At 38.0% G+C, this 24626-nt stretch overlaps 1 protein-coding gene across 2 annotated transcripts in view; it reads left to right on the forward strand.

The window, feature by feature from the left end:
• ZBTB44 (zinc finger and BTB domain containing 44) overlaps positions 1-24626 on the forward strand; it is a 61680-nt gene that overhangs the window by 15528 nt on the left and 21526 nt on the right. For both annotated transcript variants that reach the window (XM_021696286.2, XM_021696287.2), the window contains exon 2: positions 21005-22078. In XM_021696286.2, coding sequence (XP_021551961.1) covers positions 21061-22078 — 1018 coding nt within the window. In that variant the 5' untranslated portion in view covers positions 21005-21060. The remainder of the gene's footprint in view (positions 1-21004; positions 22079-24626) is intronic.

The following is a 24626-nucleotide window of genomic DNA, read 5'->3' on the forward strand; positions in this document are numbered from 1 at the left end:
AGCAGTGGACTCCCAAGAATCAAGTAATGTGGGTTCTACTCCCATCTTCCATTAAGTTATTGACTTGATTAATCTTTCTGGACTTTTTTTAAAAGGACCGTATCTGGCACCTGATAAATGTTTTGAACTAAAAACTTCTTAAACTACAAATAATCTAATATCCCTTTCATATGCAAAATTCGAATTCTTTCATTATATTTCTGAGGGTTTTTTCTCAGCTGAGGGGAAAAAATTGCCTCATTTCAGTCTATTCCTCCATCTTTTATCTCTTTAACTTCTAAGATAATATTCAGGCCACGAATAATAATAGCTGTTATTATAGATATTATATATTATATATTATATGTTATTATGTTATAGTATAAGAGAATGTATCTATAGTGTAGTATCAGTCCCAGAGTCAAACCTCTGTCTGGCATATGGTTCCTCTGTAGACAATACAGTAGTCACTATATCAAAACACAGTATTTCTCCATAGTCTATCTACAAAGACTGGTAATGTCCAGAGTTGCTGTATGAAGTCCTGTTCTTGATCAACTGTAGTCAGGGTCCTCAAAGGAGCAGATCTTACCAGAGGTTTTGTGATTGTTATCTCTTTCTATCAGTTGTGAGTTAAAGCTAGAGCTTAAGGAATGGGGGGGGGCTTCCACGGCTTAATTGCCCCATCCTATGTAAAGAACTTTTACTAAGGTATAGTAGCATTAATAGTTGTGACAATTATGAATTATCAGTTTGTGATTATTACAGTTACTTTATTTTATCCAAAATTTTAATGAGAAGGATGAGTGAGCAGAGTATGAGCTATACATCCCTATTGCCTATAGGCAAGAATGATACAATGAAAAAATTTGCAGTAACATAACAGTGTAATTCTATAAATTCTATCTACCTATGTGCTTGCCTTTTAAATGTCTGTGGAGAGAGTAAAAAAAAAATCAAGATTTCTTAGTGTCAGAGCTTAGTTTTTATAAGTGAGATTGAACATACTCATTTTCTTTATATAAAAATGAAATTTTTAAAAATATATTTAAATAGATGAACTTATTCCTTACACACTTTATAAAATCTATTTGGGGATATCCTCCCAAAATTAAGTCTGTGATGCTATTTGCCTTTGTTCCCTGCAGTTCTTTTGAGTGTCATCAAAATCTGGCCTTGCCACAGAAAAAGTTTTGGAAATACTTAATATGGTTGCACTTCAGCACATATGTGAGGATTCCATTTATGTGTGGATTTACTTAATGCCACTTAACTGTTCACTTAAAAATGGTTAGAAGGGCAGGGGCGCCTGGGTGACTCAGATGGTTAAGCATCTGCCCTTCAGCTCGGATTGTGATCCCAGGGTCCTGGGATCGAGTCCCACATCGGGCTCTGCTCTGTGCTCAGCGGGGAGCCTGCTTCTCCCTCTCCCTCTGCCTCTCCCCCTGCTTGTGCTCTCTCTTTCTCTGTATCTCTGTGTCTCAAATGAATAAATAAAATCTTTAAAAAAAAAAATAGAAGGGCAAATTTTGTTACATATATATACTTTGTACACAATATTTTTTAAAAATCTGGCCTTGCCCCTGGAGGTATATCACACATATGAACATTTGTCATGTGTGTCACAGTTACATAAATATTGATGATAATTGCCAACTTGGAAAAAGAAACATGAACAGTTTAAAACAGTAGCCACCCTTACTCAAGATGATACAGTGAAATACCAGAACTTCATGGTTGTGCAACATCCATCAAATGATTTAAGTATTAGAAGGCTCTGGAACTAAATGACCTCCAGGATTCCTCTCTACCTGGAAATTGTTTGAATTTGGAGATAAACATTGGTTTCTTTAGTTAAATAGAGATTTAAAACCCATGGAAATAAACCAAATGTCCATCAACAGGTGAATAAGCAAAATGTATATACATACAACGGAATATTATACAACCTTTAAAAAGGAAGTAAAGTGATACATGCTACAACATGGATGAACCTTAAAGACATTATGCTAAGCAAAATAAGCCAGTCTCATAAGAACAGATATTGGATGATTCCATTTATATGAGGTACCTAGAGTAGTCAGATTCATGGAGACAGAAAGTAGAAGGGTGGTTACCAGGAGCTGGATAGAGAATGAGGAGTTATTGTTTAATGAATACAGACTTACAGTATGGGATGATGAAAAAGTTGTAGAGATGGGTAGTGATGATAGTTGCACAACGGCATAAGTGTACTTAATGCCACTGAGCTGTACACTTAAAAATGGTTAAAATAGTAAATTTTATGTGTATTTTGCCACAACAAAAAGAAACCTTAATTTACTGCTGTTAATTAAATAACTGAGATGATGTAGGCATTTTCGTTTATAGTAGAGTTCTAGAAAACTTTCTAAAGAGAGTAATATGGGTACATTACCAATACAGTAAAACTGCTTTTTGATATACAGATACTACGTGAAATGTGGCAGGCAAATGAGCTTGTATTTAATTTTATTTGATTTATTTTATTGAATTTGAATTAAGATAACCACATGTGGCTAATGACTACTTCATAAAAGTATAGTTTTATATTTTCTCATCTTTTTACTTTCAGCCTGCCTATATCGTTATATTGGAAGTGAGTTTCTTATGGATAGCATGTAGTTGACTTATTTTTTTAATATCGACTCTGTCAAATCTGTGTCTTTTAATTGGTTTTATTTGGACTTTTTACATTCAGTGAAATTACTGGTAAGTTCAGACTTAATGCTGCCATCTTATTTTTTGTTTTTGTTCCATCTGTTTTTTGTTTCCCTGTTTTCTTTTTTCTCTCTTCCTGTATATTACTTTTACCTTTTTTGAGAATTTCCCTTTGATTTATCCAGTGTTTTGAGTATATCTCTTTGTATAGATTATTTTGAATTTGCCCTAGGAATTACATTATACATAAATAAACGTCTTACAGTGTACTGATGTCAACATTTTACCTGTTGGAATGAAGTATAGAAAGCTTACCTCCTTTCAAAGTCCCGTTACCCTCCCGTTTATAGTTGTCTTAAATACTTTCTCTACATACTTGGAGAACCATTCAAACAATGTTATAATTTTTGATTCCGTTATGTCAAACATATGTAGATAAGTCAGAAGAGAGGAAAGAGTCTTGCCTATATTTTTTTCTATCATCCTTCCATTTCAAGAACTATCTATACCCATTCTTTTGTAGTAGATCTGTTGGCAACAGATTCTCTAGTTTTCATTCATCTATGAGTATCTTGATTTCCCCTTTATTCCTGAAGGATCTTTTCACTGGATATAGAATTCTTGAGTGACAGTTTCTTTGAATACTTACAAAGTGTTGTGCCACTTTCATCTGGGCTTATGAGTTTTTATGAGAAATCATATGTTATTTGAATTGTTTTCCCCTTATAAGTAAAGAGTTATTTCTCTCTTGCTGCTTTTAAGATTTTCCTTTTGTCTTTAGTTTCCAACAGTTTGATTGTGATGTATCTAGGCATGGATCTTTGGATTTATCTTCTTTGGGTTTGTTGAGCTTCTCAAATCTCTAGGTTTAGGTTTTTTGCCAAATTTGGAAAGTTTTCAACCTCTTGTTGAGGGAGAGGAATAGTTTTTCAGCTCTACCCTCTCTCTCCTCTCCTCTCGGGACTCTGAGGATATGAATGTTAGTCTTTTCTATAGTTCCTAGACCCCTGAGTTTCTCTTCATACTTTTAGTCTATTTTCTTTGTTATCCAAATTGAGTAATTTTAATTTACCTCAAGTTTACTGATTCTTTCCCCTGTCCTCTCCATTCTTCTGTTCAATTCCTCAACTTATCTCTTGAGTTTTTCATTTTAATTATATTTTGTAATGGCTTTAAAATCAGCATACCATACATGCTATTCACCCATTTAAAATGTACAGTTCAGTGACTTTTTAGTATATTCACTGATTTGTGCATCCACCACCACAATTTTAGAATATTTTCATTACTCCCAAAAAACTTGAACCCTTTAGCTGTCACCCCAAATTTCCCCCACCGCCCCCAGCCCTCAACAACCACTAATCTACTTCTGTTTCTAGATTTGCCTCTTAGATTTCCTGTTACTTATTGATACTATATCAAAATACAATTTACTTTCTTACGTTGACCTTGTATCAGTCACTTATTCTAGGAGGCTTTTTTTATTTTTTCTAATTCCTTGGTTGTAGGTAATCATGTCCGAATAGGAACAGTTTTATTTTTTGCTTTCATACACACACAGACACATACCTTTTGGTTCTTTTTCTTGCCTTTTTTCTGATCTTAGGGGGAAAGTATCCAATCTTTATCTGGTAAATATGTTATTACCTATAGGGTTTTTAACCTCTCTACCAGGTTAAAGAAGTTCCCTTTTATTCCTAGTTTGTTAAGAGTTTATAATGAAGGGATGCTGAGTTTTTTTCAAAACTTTTTCTGCATCAATCGAAATTATCATGTGGCATTTCTTCTTTAGACTGTGAATATGGTGGATTAAATTGCCTGATTTTTTTAATGCTGACCAGCATTGTAATCCTAAAATAAACCCCACTTGATTGTGGTATTATTTTCTTTTTATTTTTGTATTGCTAGAATTGACTTGCTAATATTTTGTTAAGGGTTTACATCTGTGTTCACAAAGGATATTGTTCTGGGGTTTGTTTGTTTTTACAGACTTTGGCTTTGGTATCAGAGTAATGCTGTCCTTAAAAAAATGAGAAGTGTTCTCTCTGATTCCCTGGAAGACATTATATGATTGACATCACTTCTTCAAATGTTTCGTAGAATTCTCTAGTGAAACCATCTGGGCCTGAAGATTTCTTTAGAATGATTTTAATTGGGGCGCCTGGGTGGCTCAGTCGGTTAAGCGACTGCCTTCGGCTCAGGTCATGATCCTGGAGTCCCGGGATCGAGTCCCGCATCGGGCTCCCTGCTCGGCGGGGACCCTGCTTCTCCCTCTGACCCTCCCCCCTCTCATGTGCTCTCTCTCTCATTCTCTCTCTCAAATAAATAAATAAAATCTTTAAAAAAAAAAAAATAGAATGATTTTAATTATCAGTTCAATGTCTGTAACAGTTATAAGATTGTTCGGGTTATCTGTTTCATCTTGGTTGAATTTTGTGTGTAGTTATATCTCAGGAATTGGTCCATTTTGTTTTTGTTATTGAATTTATGTGTACAGTTATTCATAGTATTCTCTTTTTTTATATATCTGTAGTGTGTTAAAGGAAAAAAATGCAGTAATTGTAAATTTTGAAAAGATCTGGTTGGCTTTATTCAGCAATTCATGAAATGGGCAGCATCTCTTACAGAGATAGAGTGGAACTCCAAAGAATTGTACTAAAATGTGTAAGAATAAGGAATTTATACTAGGCATTTGTTGATTGGTTAAAGCAGGATTACTTTCCTTAATGGAGCAAAAGAAAGTCTTGGAGGCAGGTTGTGCTGAGCAGGCAAATGCGGATTGGTTAGCCTAGGCTTTACTTTTCTGGAAGAGCCAAGCACAGAAACTTGGTTAAGTTCTAGTTTGCTAACATGGGGCTTAGCATAAGCGATTCCATTTTGGGCCTGGTCTGGACAATTGATAACCCTTTTTTTCTTCCTGATATCAGTAATTCGTTTTATCTTTTTTTTTTTTGTCAGTCTTACTAGAGCTTTATGAATATTATTGATCTTTATAAAGAACAAGTATTTGGTTTTATTGATTTTTCTCTGTATTTTCATTTTCTTTTTTTTAAGATTTTATTTATTTGAGAGAGAGAGAGCACATGCACTGAGCAGGGTGGGTAGGGGCAGGCAGACTCCACGCTGAGCAGGATCCCACAACCCGAGCAGAAACCAACTGAGCTACGCAGGTGCCTCCAACTGTATTGATTTCTGCTCTATTAATTTCTTCCTTCTGCCTGCACTTTGTTTTTATTTTGTTCTTTTCTAGATTTTCATGGTAGAAACTCTAGATTACTGATTTTTGAAACCTTACTCATTTTCTGTTATAAGCTTTTAACAGTATGAATTTCCCTCTAAGGGGTTCTGCACCCATTTCCAATGTGGTGGATGGTAGAGGGGTCTCACACCAACAAGCGCTTCTCTGACACCAACTGGGTATCCTACAATTTAACTCCATTCTGACACTGTCTACCCAGAAATAATGTCCTATCTCATCAGTTTAGGGTTCAGTACTATAAGATTTCCCCTCTTCCCCACTCTGCAGTTTAGATGGCAGTCACAAGCCTTCTATATCACCTGTGCTTCTGACTAACCAGTTACAGATTGGAAGTTCCAAAAAACCTCTTTTGGGGTTTAATCTAATTTGCTAGAGCAGCTCACAGATCTCAGAGAAACATTTTACTTACTAGATTACCAATTTATTATAAAAGGATATATAATTCAGGAACAACCAGATGGAAAAGCTGCATAGGGCAAAATACAGGGAAAGGATGCAGAACTTCCATGCCCTCTCCAAATATAACACTTTCCCTAAATCTTCCACATGTTCAACAACCCAGAACCCCCATACCCCTTCCTTTTGGAGTTATGTGTAGGCTTGATTCCATAAGCCTGATAGAGTCAGCCTCCAGGCCTTTTCTTAGAGGTCAGAGGAGTAAGACTGAAAGTTCCATCCGTCTAATCACATGGTTGGTTCTCCTGGCAACTAGTCCCCATCCTTAGGTATGGTCTAAAAGTTAGGTCATTAACATAACAAGACACACCTTTGCTGCTCTCATCACTTAGGAAATTCCAAGGTTATAGGGGCTCTGTACCAGAAACTGGGAAAAAGAACAAATAAATATTTCTTAATATAAACCAGAGTATCACACTCTCTAAACGCTATTTTAGCTGCATCTCATTAATTCTTACATGTTCAATTTTTGTTCAGTTCAGCATATTGTCTAACTTCCTTGAGTCTTGCTCTTTGACCCATGGATTAGTTAGTAGAAGTAGGTTTAATTTCCAAGTGTTTGGGGATTTTTTTTTCTTGTTAATTCCATTAGGATCAGAGAACATGCTTTGGAAACAATATGTACTCTGTTGTTATCAGGTAGAATGTTCCTCCTTTTTTTTTTTTTTTAAGATTTTATTTATTTATTTGACAGAGAGACAGACACAGCAAGAGAGGGAACACAAGCAGAGGGAGTGGGAGAGAGAGAAGCAGGCTTCCTGCGGAGCAGGGAGCCCGATGTAGGGCTCGATCCCAGGACCCTGGGATCATGACCTGAGCCGAAGGCAGACACTTAACGACTGAGCCACGCAGGCGCCCTAGAATGTTCTATAAATGTCAGTTTTATCCAGTTGGTTGATGGTGGTGTTCATTTCCATATCTTTGCCTATTTTCTGTCTACTAGTTCCATTGATGGCTGAGGCAGGAGTGTTAAAGTCTCCAAATAAAATTGAGGGACCTGTCTATTTCTCTTTTCATTTCCCTGTTTTTGCTTAGTGTATTTTGAACCTCTTTTTTAAGGTGTATACACATTTAGAATTGCTTTACTCCTGATGAATTGACTGACTACAGCTTTCTTTTGATTAGTGTTTGATTGGTGTGTGTTTTATCCAGCCTTCTCCTTTTAACCCACCTAAAATAGCTTGAAATGAATTTCTTGTATACATTATATATTTGGATAATTTTCTCTCTTTCTGTCTCTTTAATCCAATCTGACAGTTTCTTTTAATTGGTGTGTTTAGCCGTTTACAATGACTGTAACAGTGAGGTTGATAAGTTGGGCCTCCCTTCTTTCACCCATCCCCCACTTATGGAACCTCTGGTAGAGCTCACTGAGAATACTGGGAACCCAGTCATCCTTGTCCCAGCTCATGAAGTGATGGTTCCGTGCCAGAGAAGTAAAACCTAGAGGACCTCCAGTTACTGTTCCCCCTCCACCAAGCACTCAGGTTTTAGAGCCGCAGTGTTGCTGGGAGGAGAAGCAGACCATAAAACAAATAGCTCCTCATCTCTTCTCAAAACAACTGACTTCATTTGGAACACAGTGTATAGAGAACTTCAAAGCTTACAGGTGCTCTCAAGAACAGTGGTAGTTGTGTTGAAAGGCAATTGGGAGAAGACTGTATATCTAATGAATATATAGCCTAGACAGTCAGCGGGCTAGTCTGCAGGAGTGAACCAGAGAGTAAGACCTCCTGTAGTCACAACAAGTATCAAACCAAGTATCTCAGAAACTGTTCCCTCAAAGAGGCCAAAATTTGTTTGGATTAATTTATAGAGCAATTTATATCCCAGGGCACTGTTGAAAAACAATAGAGCAGTTAATGAAATTTAACATCTGAATGTGGTAAGGAGAGCCCTACTGGCATCACTGTAAATCCAGGGTAACTGTGGACATACCCAAAGATTCACCTCCCTGAGGAGTAACATCAGAGGCTTTACATTGGGGTGGCAGAACAGAGGTCACTTAAAATAATTTAGCTAGTCACTAAGAAATAAACAAGCAGATATCAGTCACAAATACCAGGAGGTACGGTGAGGGAACAGTAACTGGAGATGCTACAATATATTGTTGGATTTATCCAGTTTCCAACAAAAAAAAAATTATAAAGCATACAGAGAAACAAATGATGACCTAAACACTGGGGGAAAAGGAGGCAACACAAAAACTGCTTGTGACAGGGGCCCCTGGGTGGCTCCATCGGTTAAGTGTCTGACTTTGGCTCCGGTCATATCTCAGGGTCCTGGGATAGAGCCCTGAGTCCCAGTCCAGCTCCCTGCTCGGCGGGGAGTCTGCTTGTCCCTCTCTCTCTGCCCCACCCCACTCCACCTCCCACCCCGCTCATGCTCACTCACATGTGTGCACATGCTCTCTCTCAAATAAATAAAATCTTAAAAGTAAAAACTGCTTGTGACAGAGACCAGATGTCAGATTTAACAGAAGACTTCAAAGTAGCCATTTATAAGTATGTTCACAGAACACATGGATTAAAGAAACCATGATTAGAGAAGTAATATATAGTGATAATTTTGCATAAAATAGAGGATGTCAATAGAAATTGTGAAAAAAACAAATAGAAATTCTGGGGGCCTCTGGGTGGCTCAGTCAGTTAATTGGCTGCCTTTGGCTCAGGTCATGATCCCAGGGTCCTGGGATCAAGCCCTGCCTTGGGCTCCCTGCTCATCAGGGAGCCTGCTTCTCCCTTTCCTTCTGCCACCCCCCCACCCCCTGCTTGTGTTTTCTGTCACTCTCTCTCTCTCAAAATCTTAAAAAAAAAAAAAAAATACTATAAAAGAGGGAAATGGAGTTACATATGAGGAATGTTTTTATATATCTATGGTATTAAGCTAGGAAAAATCCAAAGCTGATTTTCATGAGTTTAAGATTTCTATGGTAAACTTTTTAGTAAGTACTGAAAATATTTAAAAAAAAAAAAAATAGATGGTTAAGGGTCTGCTTTCAGCTCAGGTCATGATCTCCAGGTCCTGGGATCGAGCCCCGTGACCGGCTCCTGGCTCAGCAGGGAGTCTGCTTCTCCCCCTGCCTGTGCTCTCTCTTTCTCTCAAATGAATAAATAAAATCTTCAAAAAAAAAAGTGGAAAAATTATTGAAGAAATTAAAGTACTGCATTAGAAGATAGTCATTTGATGCAAAAGAAAGCACAGGAAGAATAATGGAACAAAAAAGACATAAGACATACAGAAACAAATGGCATGCATAAACCCAATGTATCAATAATGTTAAATGTGAATGGATTAAACAAAGACACAAACTGGGGTGAAAAACATGATCTAGCTATATGCTATCTACAGGACACATACTATAGATTCGAAGGTAGATACAGATTGAAAGTAAAAAGGGATAGCAAAAGATACACATGCAGACAGCAGCTACAAGAAAGCTGAACCGGTTGTACCAATAGCAGACAAAATAGACTTCTACAAAAAGTTACCAGAGACATTTTATAACGATAAAAGGGTCATTTCATCAGGAAGATAAAACAATTATAAATGTTTATGTACTTAATAACAGTACCAAATTATGTGCAGCAAAAATAGAAATGAAGGGAGGAATAGACAATTCAACATTAATAGTTGGAGACTTCAGTATACTGCTTTTAATAACGTATAGACTAGCTTGTCAGAATCACCAGGAAATAAGCACTGTAAACCAGCTAGACCTAGAAGACTTCTAAAGAACAGCTGTAGCACCCTCTACCCAGCAACAACAGAATATACAGTGTAGACCATATAGTAGGTCATAAACCAATGAAAAAATTCTTTTTAAGATTTGAGAGAGGGGCGCCTGGGTGGCTCAGTTGGTTAAGCGACTGCCTTCGGCTCAGGTCATGATCCTGGAGTCCCGGGATCGAGTCCCGCATCGGGCTCCCTGCTCGGCGGGGAGTCTGCTTCTCCCTCTGACCCTCCTCCCTCTCATGCTCTCTGTCTCTCATTCTCTCTGTCTCAAATAAATAAATAAAAATCTTTAATAAAAAAAAAAAAACAAATGACATATCAGATAAAGGGCTAGTATCCAAAATCTATAAAGAACTCATCAAACTCAACACCCAAAGAACAAAGAATCCAATCAAGAAATGGGCAGAAGACATGAACAGACATTTTTCCAAAGAAGACATCCAAATGGCCAACAGACACATGAAAAAGTGCTCAATATCGCTCGGCATCAGGGAAATCCAAATCAAAACCTCAATGAGATACCACCTCACACCAGTCAGAATGGCTAAAATTAACAAGTCAGGAAATGACAGATGTTGGCGGGGATGCGGAGAAAGGGGAACCCTCCTACACTGTTGGTGGGAATGCAAGCTGGTGCAGCCACTCTGGAAAACTGTATGGAGGTTCCTCAAAAAGTTGAAAATAGAGCTACCATATGATCCAGCAATTGCACTACTGGGTATTTACCCCAAAGATACAAAAGTAGGGATCCGAAGGGGTACGTGCACCCCAATGTTTATAGCAGCAATGTCCACAATAGCCAAACTGTGGAAAGAGCCAAGATGTCCATCGACAGATGAATGGATAAAGAAGATGTGGTATATATATACAATGGAATATTATGCAGCCATCAAAAGGAATGAGATCTTGTCATTTGCAACGACGTGGATGGAGCTGGAGGGTATTATGTTGAGTGAAATAAGTCAAACAGAGAAAGACATGTATCATATGATCTCACTGATATGAGGAATTCTTAATCTCAGGAAACAAACTGAGGGTTGCTGGAGTGGGGGGTGGGGTGGGAAGGATGGGGTGACTGGGTGATAGACACTGGGGAGGGTATGTGCTCTGGTAAGCGCTGTGAATTGTGCAAGACTGTTGAATCTCAGATCTGTACCTCTGAAACAAATAATGCAATATATGTTAAGAAAAAAAAAAAAGAAGAAGAAGGTAGCGGGAGGGGAAGAATGAAGCGGGGGAAATCGGAGGGGTAGACGAACCATGAGAGACGATGGACTCTGAAAAACAAACAGGGTTCTAGAGGGGAGGGGGGTGGGAGGATGGGTTAGCCTGGTGGTGGGTATTGAGGAGGGCACATTCTGCATGGAGCACTGGGTGTTATGCACAAACAATGAATCATGGAACACTTCATCTAAAACTAATGATGTAATGTATGGGGATTAACATAAGAATAAAAAAAAAAAGATTTGAGAGAAAGAGAAAGCACAAGTGGGAGGGGCAGAGGGGGAGACAGAGAGAGAGAATCTCAAGCAGACTCTGTGCTGAGGTAGGAGACCGACACAGGGCCCCATCTCACAACCCTGAGATCATGACCTGAGCTGAAATCAAGAGTTGGACACTTGACTGACTACACCACCCAGGCGCCCCTACCAATAAATTTTTTTTTTTAAGATTTTATTTATTTATTTGACAGAGAGACAGCAAGAGAGGGAACACAAGCAGGGGGAGTGGGAGAGGGAGAAGCAGGCTTCCCACGGAGCAGGGAGCCCGATGCAGGGCCCGATCCCAGGACCCTGGGATCAGGACCTGAGCCCAAGGCAGACGCTTAACGACTGAGCCACCCAGGCGCCCCACCAATAAATTTTAAAAAGTTGAAATAATACAAAGTATGCTCTGAGAACATAAAAGCATGATATTAGACATCAGTAATAGCAGGGAAAAGTTTAGGAAACTCAAAAATATGTGAAAATAAAACAGTACACTCCTAAATAACCAATGAGCCACAGAAGAAATCAAACAGGAAATCAGAAAACATTCTGAGATAAATGAAAATGAAGATACAACATACCAAAACTTATATACAGCAATAGCAGTGCTTAGATGGAAATGTATAACTATAAATACCTATATTAAGAAAGAAGGAGGGGTGCCTGAATGGCACAGTTGGTTAAGCATCAGACTCTTGGTTTCAACTCAGGTCGTGATCTCAGGGGCATGGGATCAAGCCCCACATTAGGCTCTGCACTCAGTGTGGAGTCTGCTTAAGACTCTCTTCTCCCTTTGCCCCTCCCCCATCTCTCCTAAATTAAATAAATCTTAAAAAAAAGAAGGAAGATCTCTAGTTAATAACCAACCTTCTACCTGAAGACATTGGAGAAAGAAGAGCAAACTAAACCTAAAACAAAGAGAAGAAAGGAAATAATAAAAATTGTAAATACTATAGGGGTGCCTAGGTAGCTCAGTCGGTTAAGCAAGCGTTGCCTTTGGCTCAGGTCATGATCCTGGAGTCCTGGGATCAAGCCCCACTTCAGGCTCCTTGCTCAGCGGGGAGTCTGTTTCTCCCTCTGCCCCTCACCCCGCTCATGCTCTCTCTCTTGCTCTCTCTGAAATAAATAAAATCTTTTTTAAAAAAAATAAAAATTATAAATACTATGAACAATGAACCATCAAAAATGAAATTAAGAATACAGTTCCATTCACAGTAGCATCAAAAAGAATAAATACTTAGAAATTTAACAAAGGAAGTGTAGGGGCGCCTGGGTGGCTCAGTTGGTTGAGCGACTGCCTTCGGCTCCGGTCATGATCCTGGAGTCCCGGGATCAAGTCTCGCATCGGACTCCCTGCTCAGCAGGGAGTCTGCTTCTCCCTCTGACCCTACCCCCTCTCATGCTGTCTCTCTCTATCTCATTCTCTCTCTCAAATAATAAAATCTTAAAAAAAAAAAAAAAAGGAAGTGTAAAACTTAACACTACAAAAGAAATTAAAGATGGTCTAAATAAATAGAAAAATACCCCAAATTCATGGATTGGAAACTCAATGTTGTAAAGATGACAGTACCCCCAAACTGATCTGCAAATCGAGCATAATCCCTATCAAATCCCAGCTGACTTTTTGTAGGGATTGACAACCTGATTCTAAAATTCATATTTTATAGTTGTAAGGAACCCAGAATAAGCAAAGCAATACTGAAAAAAAACAAATTCAGAGGACTCACCCTTCCTGATTTCAAACTAACTACAAAGCAGCAGTGACCAAGGCATTGTACTATCGTAAGGGTAGACATGTAGAACAATGGAATAGAATTGAGAATCCAGATGTAAACCCATACATCTGTGCTTAACTGATTTTCAACAAGGGTGCCAAGATCAATCAATGGGGAAGAATATTTTCAAGAAACTGTGCTGCGACAACTAGAGAGCCACATACAAAAGAATGAGGTTAACTTCACACCATATATAAAATAATAACTAAAAATCAAAGACCTAATTGTAAGCACTAAAACTGTAAAACCTGTAGAAGAGGGGTGCCTGGGTAGCTCAGTCAGGTAAGGATCCGATTCGATTTCAGTTGGGGTCATAATCTGAGGGTCATGGGATCAAGCCCATTCCAGGCTCCACACTCAGTGTGGAGTCTCCTCCAGATTCTCTCTCTCGTCCTCATCCTCTGCCCCTCCCCCTACTCACATGCACACACACTCTGTCTCTAAGAATAAATAAAATATTAAAAAAAAAAAACCCATAGAAGAAAACATAGGGGTAAATACTCATGATGTTGAATTTGGCAAAAGATTCTCAAATACGGCAACAAAAGGAAAAAATAGATAGGTTATACTTCATCAAAATTAAAAACTTTTGTGCTTCAAAGGACACTATGAAAGTGAAATGACAACCCACAGAATGGAAGAAAATGTTGTAAACCATTATATCTGATAAGCAACTTGTAAGAGCATTTACAGTTCAATAAGAAGATGACATATAAGCCAGATAAAAAATGGACAGAGCATCCGTATAGACATGTCTCCAAGGGTTATACAAGTAACCAGTAAGCACATGAAAAGATGTCTGACATCATTAGTTATCCGGGAAATGCTAATGAAATACCACTTCACACCCACTAGGATGGCTAGAATCAAAATGTCAGAATACTAAAAAAATCTTCAAATTATACACTTTTAAAATGGTGATTTCTATGGGAAGGGGAGATTTATATGGGATGTGAATTATATCTGAAGCTGTTTTATAAAATATATAGTCATATTACATATTAAATAATTTCTTGATATCAGTAAAAACAAATTTCCAATTATCTCATAAATTTATTTTTGTGTTAATTTGTTTCAAATAAGATAACTCCTCTGCACAGGGTGATTGATTCATAAAATCTTTTAATCTACAAGTTCCTTATTTTAGTTCCTCCTTTATCTCTTTTTTCCCCTTGCTGTTTATTAGTTTAAAAAAACAAGTGTTTTGTCCTATAGAGTTTCTCATAGTCTAGATTTTGCTGTTTGCATTGCAGTGGTGTAACTTAACATGTTCCTGTCAGCTCTGTATCTCCTGTGAATTGATAGGATCTAGAATTTCATTTAGTCTTTTTTGCAATGTCTTACTGCCCTTCTTTTTGTCACGTTATAAACCATTGGTGATCAATACCTCTTCATTTAGGGATGAGGGCTGCAAAATGATGGTTATCTTGTACTTCTGATACTCCTTCATTTATTAGCCAGAACATTTCTATAAAGAGAAAACTTCCTTCATATTCTGTTTGATTACCCAAAAATACCATTTGTATTGAAAAGCCAGGATAAATGCCTTATTCTTTCCTGTTTTTTAAAACCAGTTTTCAAGATAATTATTTGTTTCAATAGCATCTTTTAAAGGTGACAAATTAGCTTTGTTTTTGTTTACAGTGTCAGATGAGCCCATGAATTTAAACATATTTCACATGTTTTCAATTTATCATTCCATTTTTGGCCACTGGGAACCTCTTCAAATTGACTTGAGTTTTGACACACTCCTAATAATCTTTGATAGCTTCTTTGCTATCTGGTAAGGTGTTCCAGGTGGACATTTACTGTCCCAGAAATGCAGTCAGCCATTTTTCTAAGGAGCCATGGTTCCTTTTAGTGGGAAATGGAATTTGGAAGCCAGTCTGGGTGTTAGGGATATTCATTGCTGTAGATTAATTACATTATGAGTTCATACTTTTAATTCAAATTTAAGACTGTAAATTCAAATTGTAACTTTTTCTTTACCTTTAATCCCTGATAATGAATATATATAAGCACTTTATATATATGTATAGGCACCAAACCAGATAGAAATTTTATGATGTATTTATCCATTCACATATTTCACAACCTTTTTTGTGTCTATCATGCTAGATACTGGACAGGATCAAAAGATAAATTAGGGGCACCTGGGTGGTTCAGTCGGTTGGGCATCTGCCTTTGGCTCAGGTCATGATCCCAGGCTCCTGGGATCGAGCCCCACGTTGGGCTCTCTGCTCAGTGGGGAGCCTGCTTCCCCCTCTCTTCCCCTCTCACTATCTCTGTCTCTCTCTCAAATAAATAAATAGGGGCACCTAGGTGGCTCAGTCATTAAGTGTCTGCCTTTGGCTCAGGTCATGACCCCAGATCCTGGGATCCAGCCCCGCATTGGGCTCCCTGCTCCGTGGGAAGCCTGCTTCTCCCTCTCCCACTCCCCCCTGCTTGTGTTCCCTCTCTCGCTGTCTCTCTCTCTCTGTCAAATTAAAAAAAAAAAAAATCTTCAAATAAATAAAATCTTAGAAAGAAAGCAAGGGAAAACAAAAGATTTTAAAAATAATAATAATAAATTAGATGCCAAAAAGTGTTTTCACTGAATCTTTTTTGCTCTGCCTGCTCTGAGCTTCTCACAACTTGCCTTCACATTCTTCCCTATACATTCTTTAGTTGTCTTTAGTTCTAACAAAATCAACAGAATGAGATTTATCAGTGACTTATGTAAGATCCAGTATTTAGATCTACCCCTAACCTCTTCCCTGAACTCCACATCCAAATGGGCAACTTCAGGGGCACCTGAGTGGCTCAGTCGTTAGGTGTCTGCCTTCGGCTCAGGTCCTGATCCCAGGATCCTGGGATCGAGCCCCGTATCGGGCTCCCCTCTCGGTGGGGAGCCTGCTTCTCCCTCTGCCTGCTGCCCCTCCTGCTTGTGCTCACTCTCTCTCTGTCAAAGAAATAAATAAATTCTTTTTTTAAAAAAATGGGCAACTTCATATATAAATTTACACAAACACTCCTCTTTAGTTTTTCTAATTTAGTATGCCTAAAACCAAAATATTCTTTCTCTTCATCATTAACCCCTACCAAAATCCTTCTTCCTCTTTCATTCTCTTTATTTGGTGAAAACACCATCCACTCAGTCACCCACGTTAGAAACCTCGGGTCAGATTCTTCTCTCCTAGCTACTCCCTGACCCCATCCCTGATAGAAGGTGATTTTACCTCCTAAATATTTCTTAAATGTATTTTCTCTATCCTCAGTGCCACTTAGTTTGATTTTATTTTATCATATACTCATACTGTTGTAATAGCCACCCTCAAATCTACCCTCTATATTGCCATCGGAATAACCTTTTTAAAATGTAGATAAGACTGTACTACTCCCCAGTGGCTACTCATACTTACTGAATAAGATTTCATTAGGTCCTTATGAGTTCATACTAATACTTTTAAATGATGGTTATCTTGTACTTCTGATACTCCTTCTTCATTTATTTGCCAGAACATTTCCTCCTTTTCATCTCATTCCTATGAGAGAATCAGCAAACACATTAAACAGTGGTTTTGCTTAGACCAATTTTAGCTGCCTAGTGTATTGTGATTACTTGTCTTTGGGAAGGGTATATGAAGTAGATTTATATTTGAACTCATCTCTGATAACAATCAAGATAATGATTTCAGTGGCCTTACCTGGCTGTCTTGGCACAGGACTTTATGCTTTTTATCCTTTCTGTTGTGTTATCCCAGGTTGATCATTTTGTCTTCCCATATTAGAATATTCAGTGACCTTATTCAGCTAGAAATCTTCAGGTTTTTTTTTTTCTTTTTTCCCCTTTACATACACATTTATCTGCATAGTACGTTCAAAGGGATGTTTATCTAATGGATTGTTTAATGTTTAAACTGACACCACCCTCTGCATGCTCACATTTTCTTTTACCCTTTTTTTTTTTTTAAAGATTTTATTTATTTTGAAAGAAAGCACTAGAGAGAGTGAGCACGAGCGGGCGGAGGGGGAAGATGGGGGAGGGCAGAGGGAAGGGGAGAAGCAGATTCCCCACTGAGTGGGGAGCCCGACACAGGTCTCTATCCCAGGCCTCCAGGATCATGACCTGAGCCAAAGGCAGACGCTTAACCGACTGAGACACCTAGGCGCCCTTTAATTTTTTTTTAAATTTTTTAGTTTAATTCCAGTATACTTAGCATACAACGTTATATTAGTTTCAGGTGCATGCTCACATTTAGAATGTTGTACCGTGCCCATTAACAATTTGTCAGTACATACATTGCACAGGGAAGCACATCAGGATGGTGAACACTCACTGAGATCATGTGTGATCCCATGATAGCGTGGAACTCCTTTCTGCTTTATCACCCGGCAGAATTCTACTTTCATTAGGCCCTATCCTCTGTGATGCCTATTCTCCCTTGTACATTCAGAATTAATTACTTCATTCATTGCTTTCACATAGCACGGCTGCATACCTTCGTAGTCTCAGTTAGGAACATGTCTTTCATAAGGACTGTAAGCTCAGTGAGGTCGAGGATAATGTTTTATTTGTACTTAAGCTCCTCCCTTCACATAATAAAGTGTCTCACATTTGGTGAATCCACTATTGAGCAAAATCCGTTATAATTTGACTGTTAGAATACCTGATTCAGTCTTACTAATATTTGTGCCCAAAACAAGGGAGGTAAAAATAGTAAAGTTATGCTCAGTTATAATCCTACCATACCTACCATATTTGCATGCAGTTCTGGGGACCATTATTAAAGGAACATTGAAAAGTGGAGATGGTTGAGAACAAGGATGTTAATCAAATTTTAAGGAGCACTTAAAGGGATTAGGGATGTTTAGTTTTAAGAAGAGAAACCATAGGAAAGAGTGGCATATGATTGCCATCTTCAGTTTTTGAAGGCTTTTTTAAGGGAAAAGAAAAAGTAGACCTACTGTGTATGACTTTAGAGTTTGAACCAAGAGGACCTGAAACCCCAGTTTTGTAGCAGTATGCTGGGGTTTTTTTAAAGAAAAAATTTGCTTAATGTGCAAAAAAAAAAAAAAAGAATAAATACCCATACTCCTACCAATGATTCCCTTGAATATGATGAAAGCTGTTGTACATACATGCAGACATTATTCTGTATACAGTTTCAGAAGGATCGTGGCTCCCTTAGGGAATCCACGAATCTCAGGTTAAGACCTCATGTTCTCGTGGAATATTATGCAGCCATCAAAAGGAATGAGATCTTGCCATTTGCTACGACGTGGATGGAACTGGAGGGTATTATGCTGAGCGAAATAAGTCAAACAGAGAAAGACATGCATCATATGGCCTCACTGATATGAGGAATTCTTAATCTCAGGAAACAAACTGAGGGTTGCTGGAGTGGGGGTGGGGTGGGAGGGATGGGGTGACTGGGTGATAGACACTGGGGAGGGTATGTGCTCTGGTAAGTGCTGTGAATTGTGCAAGACTGTTGAATCTCAGATCTGTACCTCTGAAACAAATAATGCAATGTATGTTAAGAAAAAAAAAAAAAAAGAAGAAGATAGCAGGAGGGGAAGAATGAAGCGGGGGAAATTGGAGGGGTAGACGAACCATGAGAGACGATGGACTCTGAAAAACAAACTGAGGGTTCTAGAGGGGAGGGGGGTGGGAGGATGGGTTAGCCTGGTGATGGGTATTAAAGAGGGCACGTTCTGCATGGAGCACTGGGTGTTATGCACAAACAATGAATCATGGAACACTACATCTAAAACTAATGATGTAATGTATGGTGATTAACATAACAATAAAAAAATTTTTTAAAAGACCTCATGTTCTCTTGCTCTGTGTCTGTGATGTGGATACAAATACTCTTTCATCATATTTTTCACCAAATATATAGTAATATGTACTACTGAGTGTCCACTATATATCAGTAATTGTGCATTCATTTTAATACTCAGAACCAAACATTTTTCCAGTTCCATTAAAGATTCATCATCTTTAGCATCTTTTAAAATTGATGACTGTATTTTTGAAGTATTTGAAATCTTTTTTATCTAGAGATAATTTCCAAAGTGGCTTTGTTTTACACTTATTTCAGTACTAACAATAAGAAAGTTATTTATAACAGATAAAATAATTAATGTACATAGTTGTATTTTTTTTTTACACTGGAAGAGTACTGTGATCTAAGAGTCAAAAGACCCAGACTGTAGCTTTGTCATTTGTTAGTCAGGTAACTTTTCTGAGCATTAGCTTTCTTGTCTTTATCAAGAGGCCTCCCTGACTTCACATAGAGGGTGTAAAAAAGAGGTTAGGGGAAAAGTACTATAAAAACTGAAGCATTGGGCGCCTGGGTGGCTCAGTTGGTTAAGCGACTGCCTTCGGCTCAGGTCATGATCCTGGAGTCCCGGGATCGAGTCCCACATCGGGCTCCCTGCTCAGCGGGGGGTCTGCTTTCCCCTCTGCCCTCTCGTGCTCTCTGTCTCTCATTCTCTCTCTCTCAAATAAATAAATAAAATCTTTAAAAAAAATAAAATAAAAACTGAAGCATTATTAGATGTGCTAAATTAAAACTATTTGAGAATGTCAGTTTTTTGTATTTTTAGTAAATGTGAAATCTGATAAAGGCAAACTAACTTCTTTTTTAAGGGAAAATCCAATCAGTTAATTGATTACTAGCCATTTTTTTAATAAATTTATTTCCAGAAAGTTTGTTTCATTGTATGAGGAACATAAACAATAAAAATAACTGCTTTCATTTGTTGAGCATTCACAGAGCGCCAAGTACTGTGCTAAGCATTACTATATATATTGTTTCATTTACAGGTAACAGGTTGTTACAGGTAACAACCATGGAGGAATTGTTGAGGAAGGAATCCAGGCCTATCACATTCTAAAACTTAAAGTCTTAACCCCCTATATTTAATCACTTTATATCCTAAAAGAGGCAGTATATAGCGTTAAGGTTAAGAGGGAAGCTGTAGAGCCAGCCTGTCTGGATATGAACCTTTGGTCTGCCACTTAAGAACTTTCTGACTTGGGCGCCTGGGTGGCTCAGTTGGTTAAGCGACTGCCTTCGGCTCAGGTCATGATCCCAGGGTCCTGGGATCGAGTCCCTCATCGGGCTCCCTGCTCTGCGGGGAGCCTGCTTCTCCCTCTCCCACTCCCCCTGCTTGTGTTCCCTCTCTCACTGTGTCTCTCTCTGTCAAATAAATAAATAAAATCTTTAAAAAAAAAAAAGAACTTTCTGATTTAGCAAAATAGCCCTTTTCTGTTAAACAGGAGTAATAATGTCCTCATTGATAGATAGGACAGTCAACTAAAATATCAATTGTGAAGCATTTAGAACAGTGTTTGGCACATAGAGAGCACTCTATAATTGTAAATCTATATAATTGTCTTATATACAAACTTATTATTTAAAACTATCCAGCTCATTAAAACGTTAGCTTACAGACTCCACTGATTGGAGAGTTTGGGGGGATGGTAAGGAGAATGTATTTTAATATATTCCCTACCTTGAACTTTCTCTCTACCATCCTTCAGCTTTTTTTATTTAGCACAGTGGCCACATGAAAATAATGTAAATCACCTTCTATTTCAACCACTACACCGTCAATTAATGCTTATTTTATGTGTTTTTTAGGACATTTCTGATTCATTTGCATCCTTGAAGAGCATCTGTAGAAGAGGAAGGAAAAGATGGGTGTGAAAACATTTACTCATAGCTCCTCTTCCCACAGCCAGGAAATGCTTGGAAAGCTTAATATGCTGCGGAATGATGGACATTTTTGTGATATCACAATTCGTGTCCAGGACAAAATCTTCCGGGCACATAAGGTGGTACTAGCAGCTTGCAGTGATTTCTTTCGCACCAAACTTGTAGGCCAAGCAGAGGATGAGAACAAGAATGTGTTGGATTTGCATCATGTTACAGTGACTGGCTTTATACCCCTTTTAGAATATGCTTACACAGCCACTCTGTCAATTAACACAGAAAATATCATTGATGTTCTAGCTGCAGCCAGCTATATGCAAATGTTTAGTGTTGCTAGCACCTGCTCAGAGTTCATGAAATCAAGCATTTTATGGAATACACCCAACAGCCAACCAGAAAAGGGTCTAGATGCTGGACAGGAAAATAACTCTAACTGCAATTTTACTTCTCGAGATGGAAGTATTTCGCCTGTGTCTTCAGAGTGCAGTGTGGTAGAAAGAACCATTCCTGTCTGCCGAGAGTCCCGGAGAAAGCGCAAAAGCTACATTGTTATGTCTCCTGAAAGTCCTGTAAAGTGTAGCACGCAAACAAGTTCTCCCCAAGTGTTGAATTCTTCAGCTTCCTACTCAGAAAATAGAAATCAACCAGTTGATTCTTCTTTAGCTTTTCCCTGGACTTTTCCTTTTGGAATTGATCGAAGGATTCAGCCTGATAAGGTTAAGCAGGCAGAAAATAACCGGACTTTAGAATTACCTGGCCCATCTGAGACAGGGAGAAGAATGACTGAGTATGTGACTTGTGAGAGCACAAAAACTACCTTGCCTCTGGGTACTGAAGAAGATGTCCGGGTCAAAGTAGAAAGGTTAAGTGATGAGGAGGTCCATGAGGAAGTGTCTCAGCCTGTCAGTGCATCTCAGAGTTCACTGAGTGATCAGCAGACAGTGCCAGGAAGTGAACAAGTCCAAGAAGACCTTCTGATTAGTCCACAGTCTTCCTCCATAGGTATAATGTCTTCTCTGTTTTTCATGATATTGTAAAGTCAACTTGAGCATTTTTTTTTTCAATTTGAGCATTTTTAAGTACCTTTTAGATAAAAGTTGTGTGCTGGATCCTATAGGAATCATGAAAAAGAATAAAACACAGTAACTGGATTTTTTTTAGATACTATTAGTACTTTTTTTTTTTTTTTTTTTTTTTTTACAAGTTATGCATTGAGAAAGAAAATAGCTAAACAATTTCTGACGGGTCAGAGACAGATTATGTTATATATGAATTGTGAATTATTTTCAATGCAGAATATACCAGTTTTTAAAAATCCGGTTAGTGTTTTATTCTTCGTCAAAATATTTACTGAAAACTTACGCTGTGCCAAACATTGGGGATATATGATGAAAAAGACATAGTCCCTGCATCTGAGGGTTTAATAGTCTAATTGAGGAAGCAGAGGTGTAAATCAGTGATTAGTACTAGGCTAGAGATATGAACAAAGTGTTAAGGGTGGTCACAAAGGAAAGAGTAAGTTAGCACTATATATTTGAACTGGATTTTAGTAAGTATGAGTTTGCCCAGGAGAGGGAATGACTTTTCTTTGAAAATGAATAAAAGCCCAGAGAAGTGGAAAACCATTGCATGTTTGGGAAGCGGCAAATTCAGTTTAAAATGATGTGAATAAACCATGGAAGCCTGCAAGTATTGGAAATAATGAGAGAGAAGACAAAATTAGCAGTTGAGAGCATATCATGAAGAATCTTAAACACTAGTTTCACTTAGGATTGCATTTAACTACATATAACAGATCCCATCAAAGTGGCTTAGACCAAACAGGGTTTTATTTTTATCACATAAAATGTTCAGAAGTATGAAGTCCAAGACTGGTATGGTGGCTTTAGTGTAATCAGTCTGGCCTATGTCCCTTGTACATTTATAATCCACCATCCTTAGTTTGTCAGTTTCATTGATATGCTTCTTAGTTACAAGATGCTTGCTTCACCTTTAGCCTCATATTCTAGCAAGGGGCAGTGCTTCTATCAAGAAAGCACAAATGTTCCCAGAAATCCTTTAAAAAGCTGCCAGATTATGTCATGTGGTCTTTCCTAGCTGTAAGGGAATCTGAGAAGATATGTATATTAGTTGGATATATAGCTGCCTCAAACAGAATTGGAGGAGCATGGATACTATGTGCAACTAGCAGTGTCTGCCACAGCTAGGCCACATAAGCTTGAATGTTATCCTCGTGGTAATAAGGAGTCTACCTTAAAGGGAATAAAAATAAGACACTTATAGATACTTAGGAAAATTAATTTGGTATTAGTATTCAGGGGAGTTTGGCTGGGCAGAGACACAGAAACTAGTTACAGGAGAGTTGTTTTTGTGTGAATGAAGATGCTTAGAGTAAAACTATAAAGAAATATAAAAGACTTCATAAAGGAAGAATCATTACTACCTAATGATATTGAATATGTGAATGGAGGGAATGGGAGGGGTTGGAGAACTTTAGATGACTAGAAAAATAGTGATAACATCTTATTCACTGATTCTAAGTCATAATTTTTCATATTATCTAAATAGAGATAGTCTTACAATTAATCTTTTACAGTTACTTTTTCTTAATGGTACAAAAAATAATGGTAATTATATAACGGATAGGAGTCTGTTAAATTCAGTTACTATAAATATGAAAATCAGTGGAAGAAGATGGGAACCTAGTTTTAAGAGTAAGTCAATAAGGTCAAGTCTGTGTGAATTATGCTTGGGTGATGACCAAGTAATGTCATGCTACAAAGCAGTTGAAAAAGCAAGATTGGTGAAATCAAGACTAAAGATTACCAGTTTAGGGCTTTTCTTTTAGCAGTGACAGATTGAATCTCAACAGGAAAATATATAAGCTAAAACCAAAGGACTGATCCTTGAGAAATATCTATATTCAGGGAGAGAAGAAGTGCCGATAAAGAATACTAAGGAGGAGTTCTCCAAAAGATTGGAGAACCAGGAATGCCATATTAACTTTTAACTTTGTTGATTTCTTGAATTTTGACCCACTGTATGAGTTTCTCAGTGTTGTCACTACAAAGTGTACTGCGAACTGGATGATACAAAACAATAGTTTATTCTCTCATCTTTCAGAAGGTTAGAAGTCTGAAATCAAGGTGTTGGCAGGGCCATGCTCCCTTAGAAGGTTGTAGAAAAGGGTTCTTTCTTGCCTCTTCCTGGCTTCTGGCAGTTACTAGTACTCCTTGCTCTTCCTCAACTTGTAGTTGCATCCCTCTGGTTTCTACCTCCATCTTCATGTGGCTGTCCTGTGTTTCTGGCTCCAAATCTCCCTTATCTTATAAGGACACTAGTCCTTGGATCAGGGCCCGCCCTACTCAGGATGACCTCATCTAACTTGATTACATCTGCAAAGACAGTATTTCCAAATAGAGTCACATTTCTACGTATCAAGGGTTAGGACTTGAATATAGCTTTTTGGGAGACACAGTTCTACCCACAGCACCAACTAAAGATCATATATAAGTCTTTGGGTCAAGATTTTTTTTTCTTTTTTTTTTTT

Source organism: Neomonachus schauinslandi, chromosome 11, assembly GCF_002201575.2.
Source record: "Neomonachus schauinslandi chromosome 11, ASM220157v2, whole genome shotgun sequence".
In the NCBI taxonomy this organism is placed as follows: domain Eukaryota; kingdom Metazoa; phylum Chordata; class Mammalia; order Carnivora; family Phocidae; genus Neomonachus; species Neomonachus schauinslandi.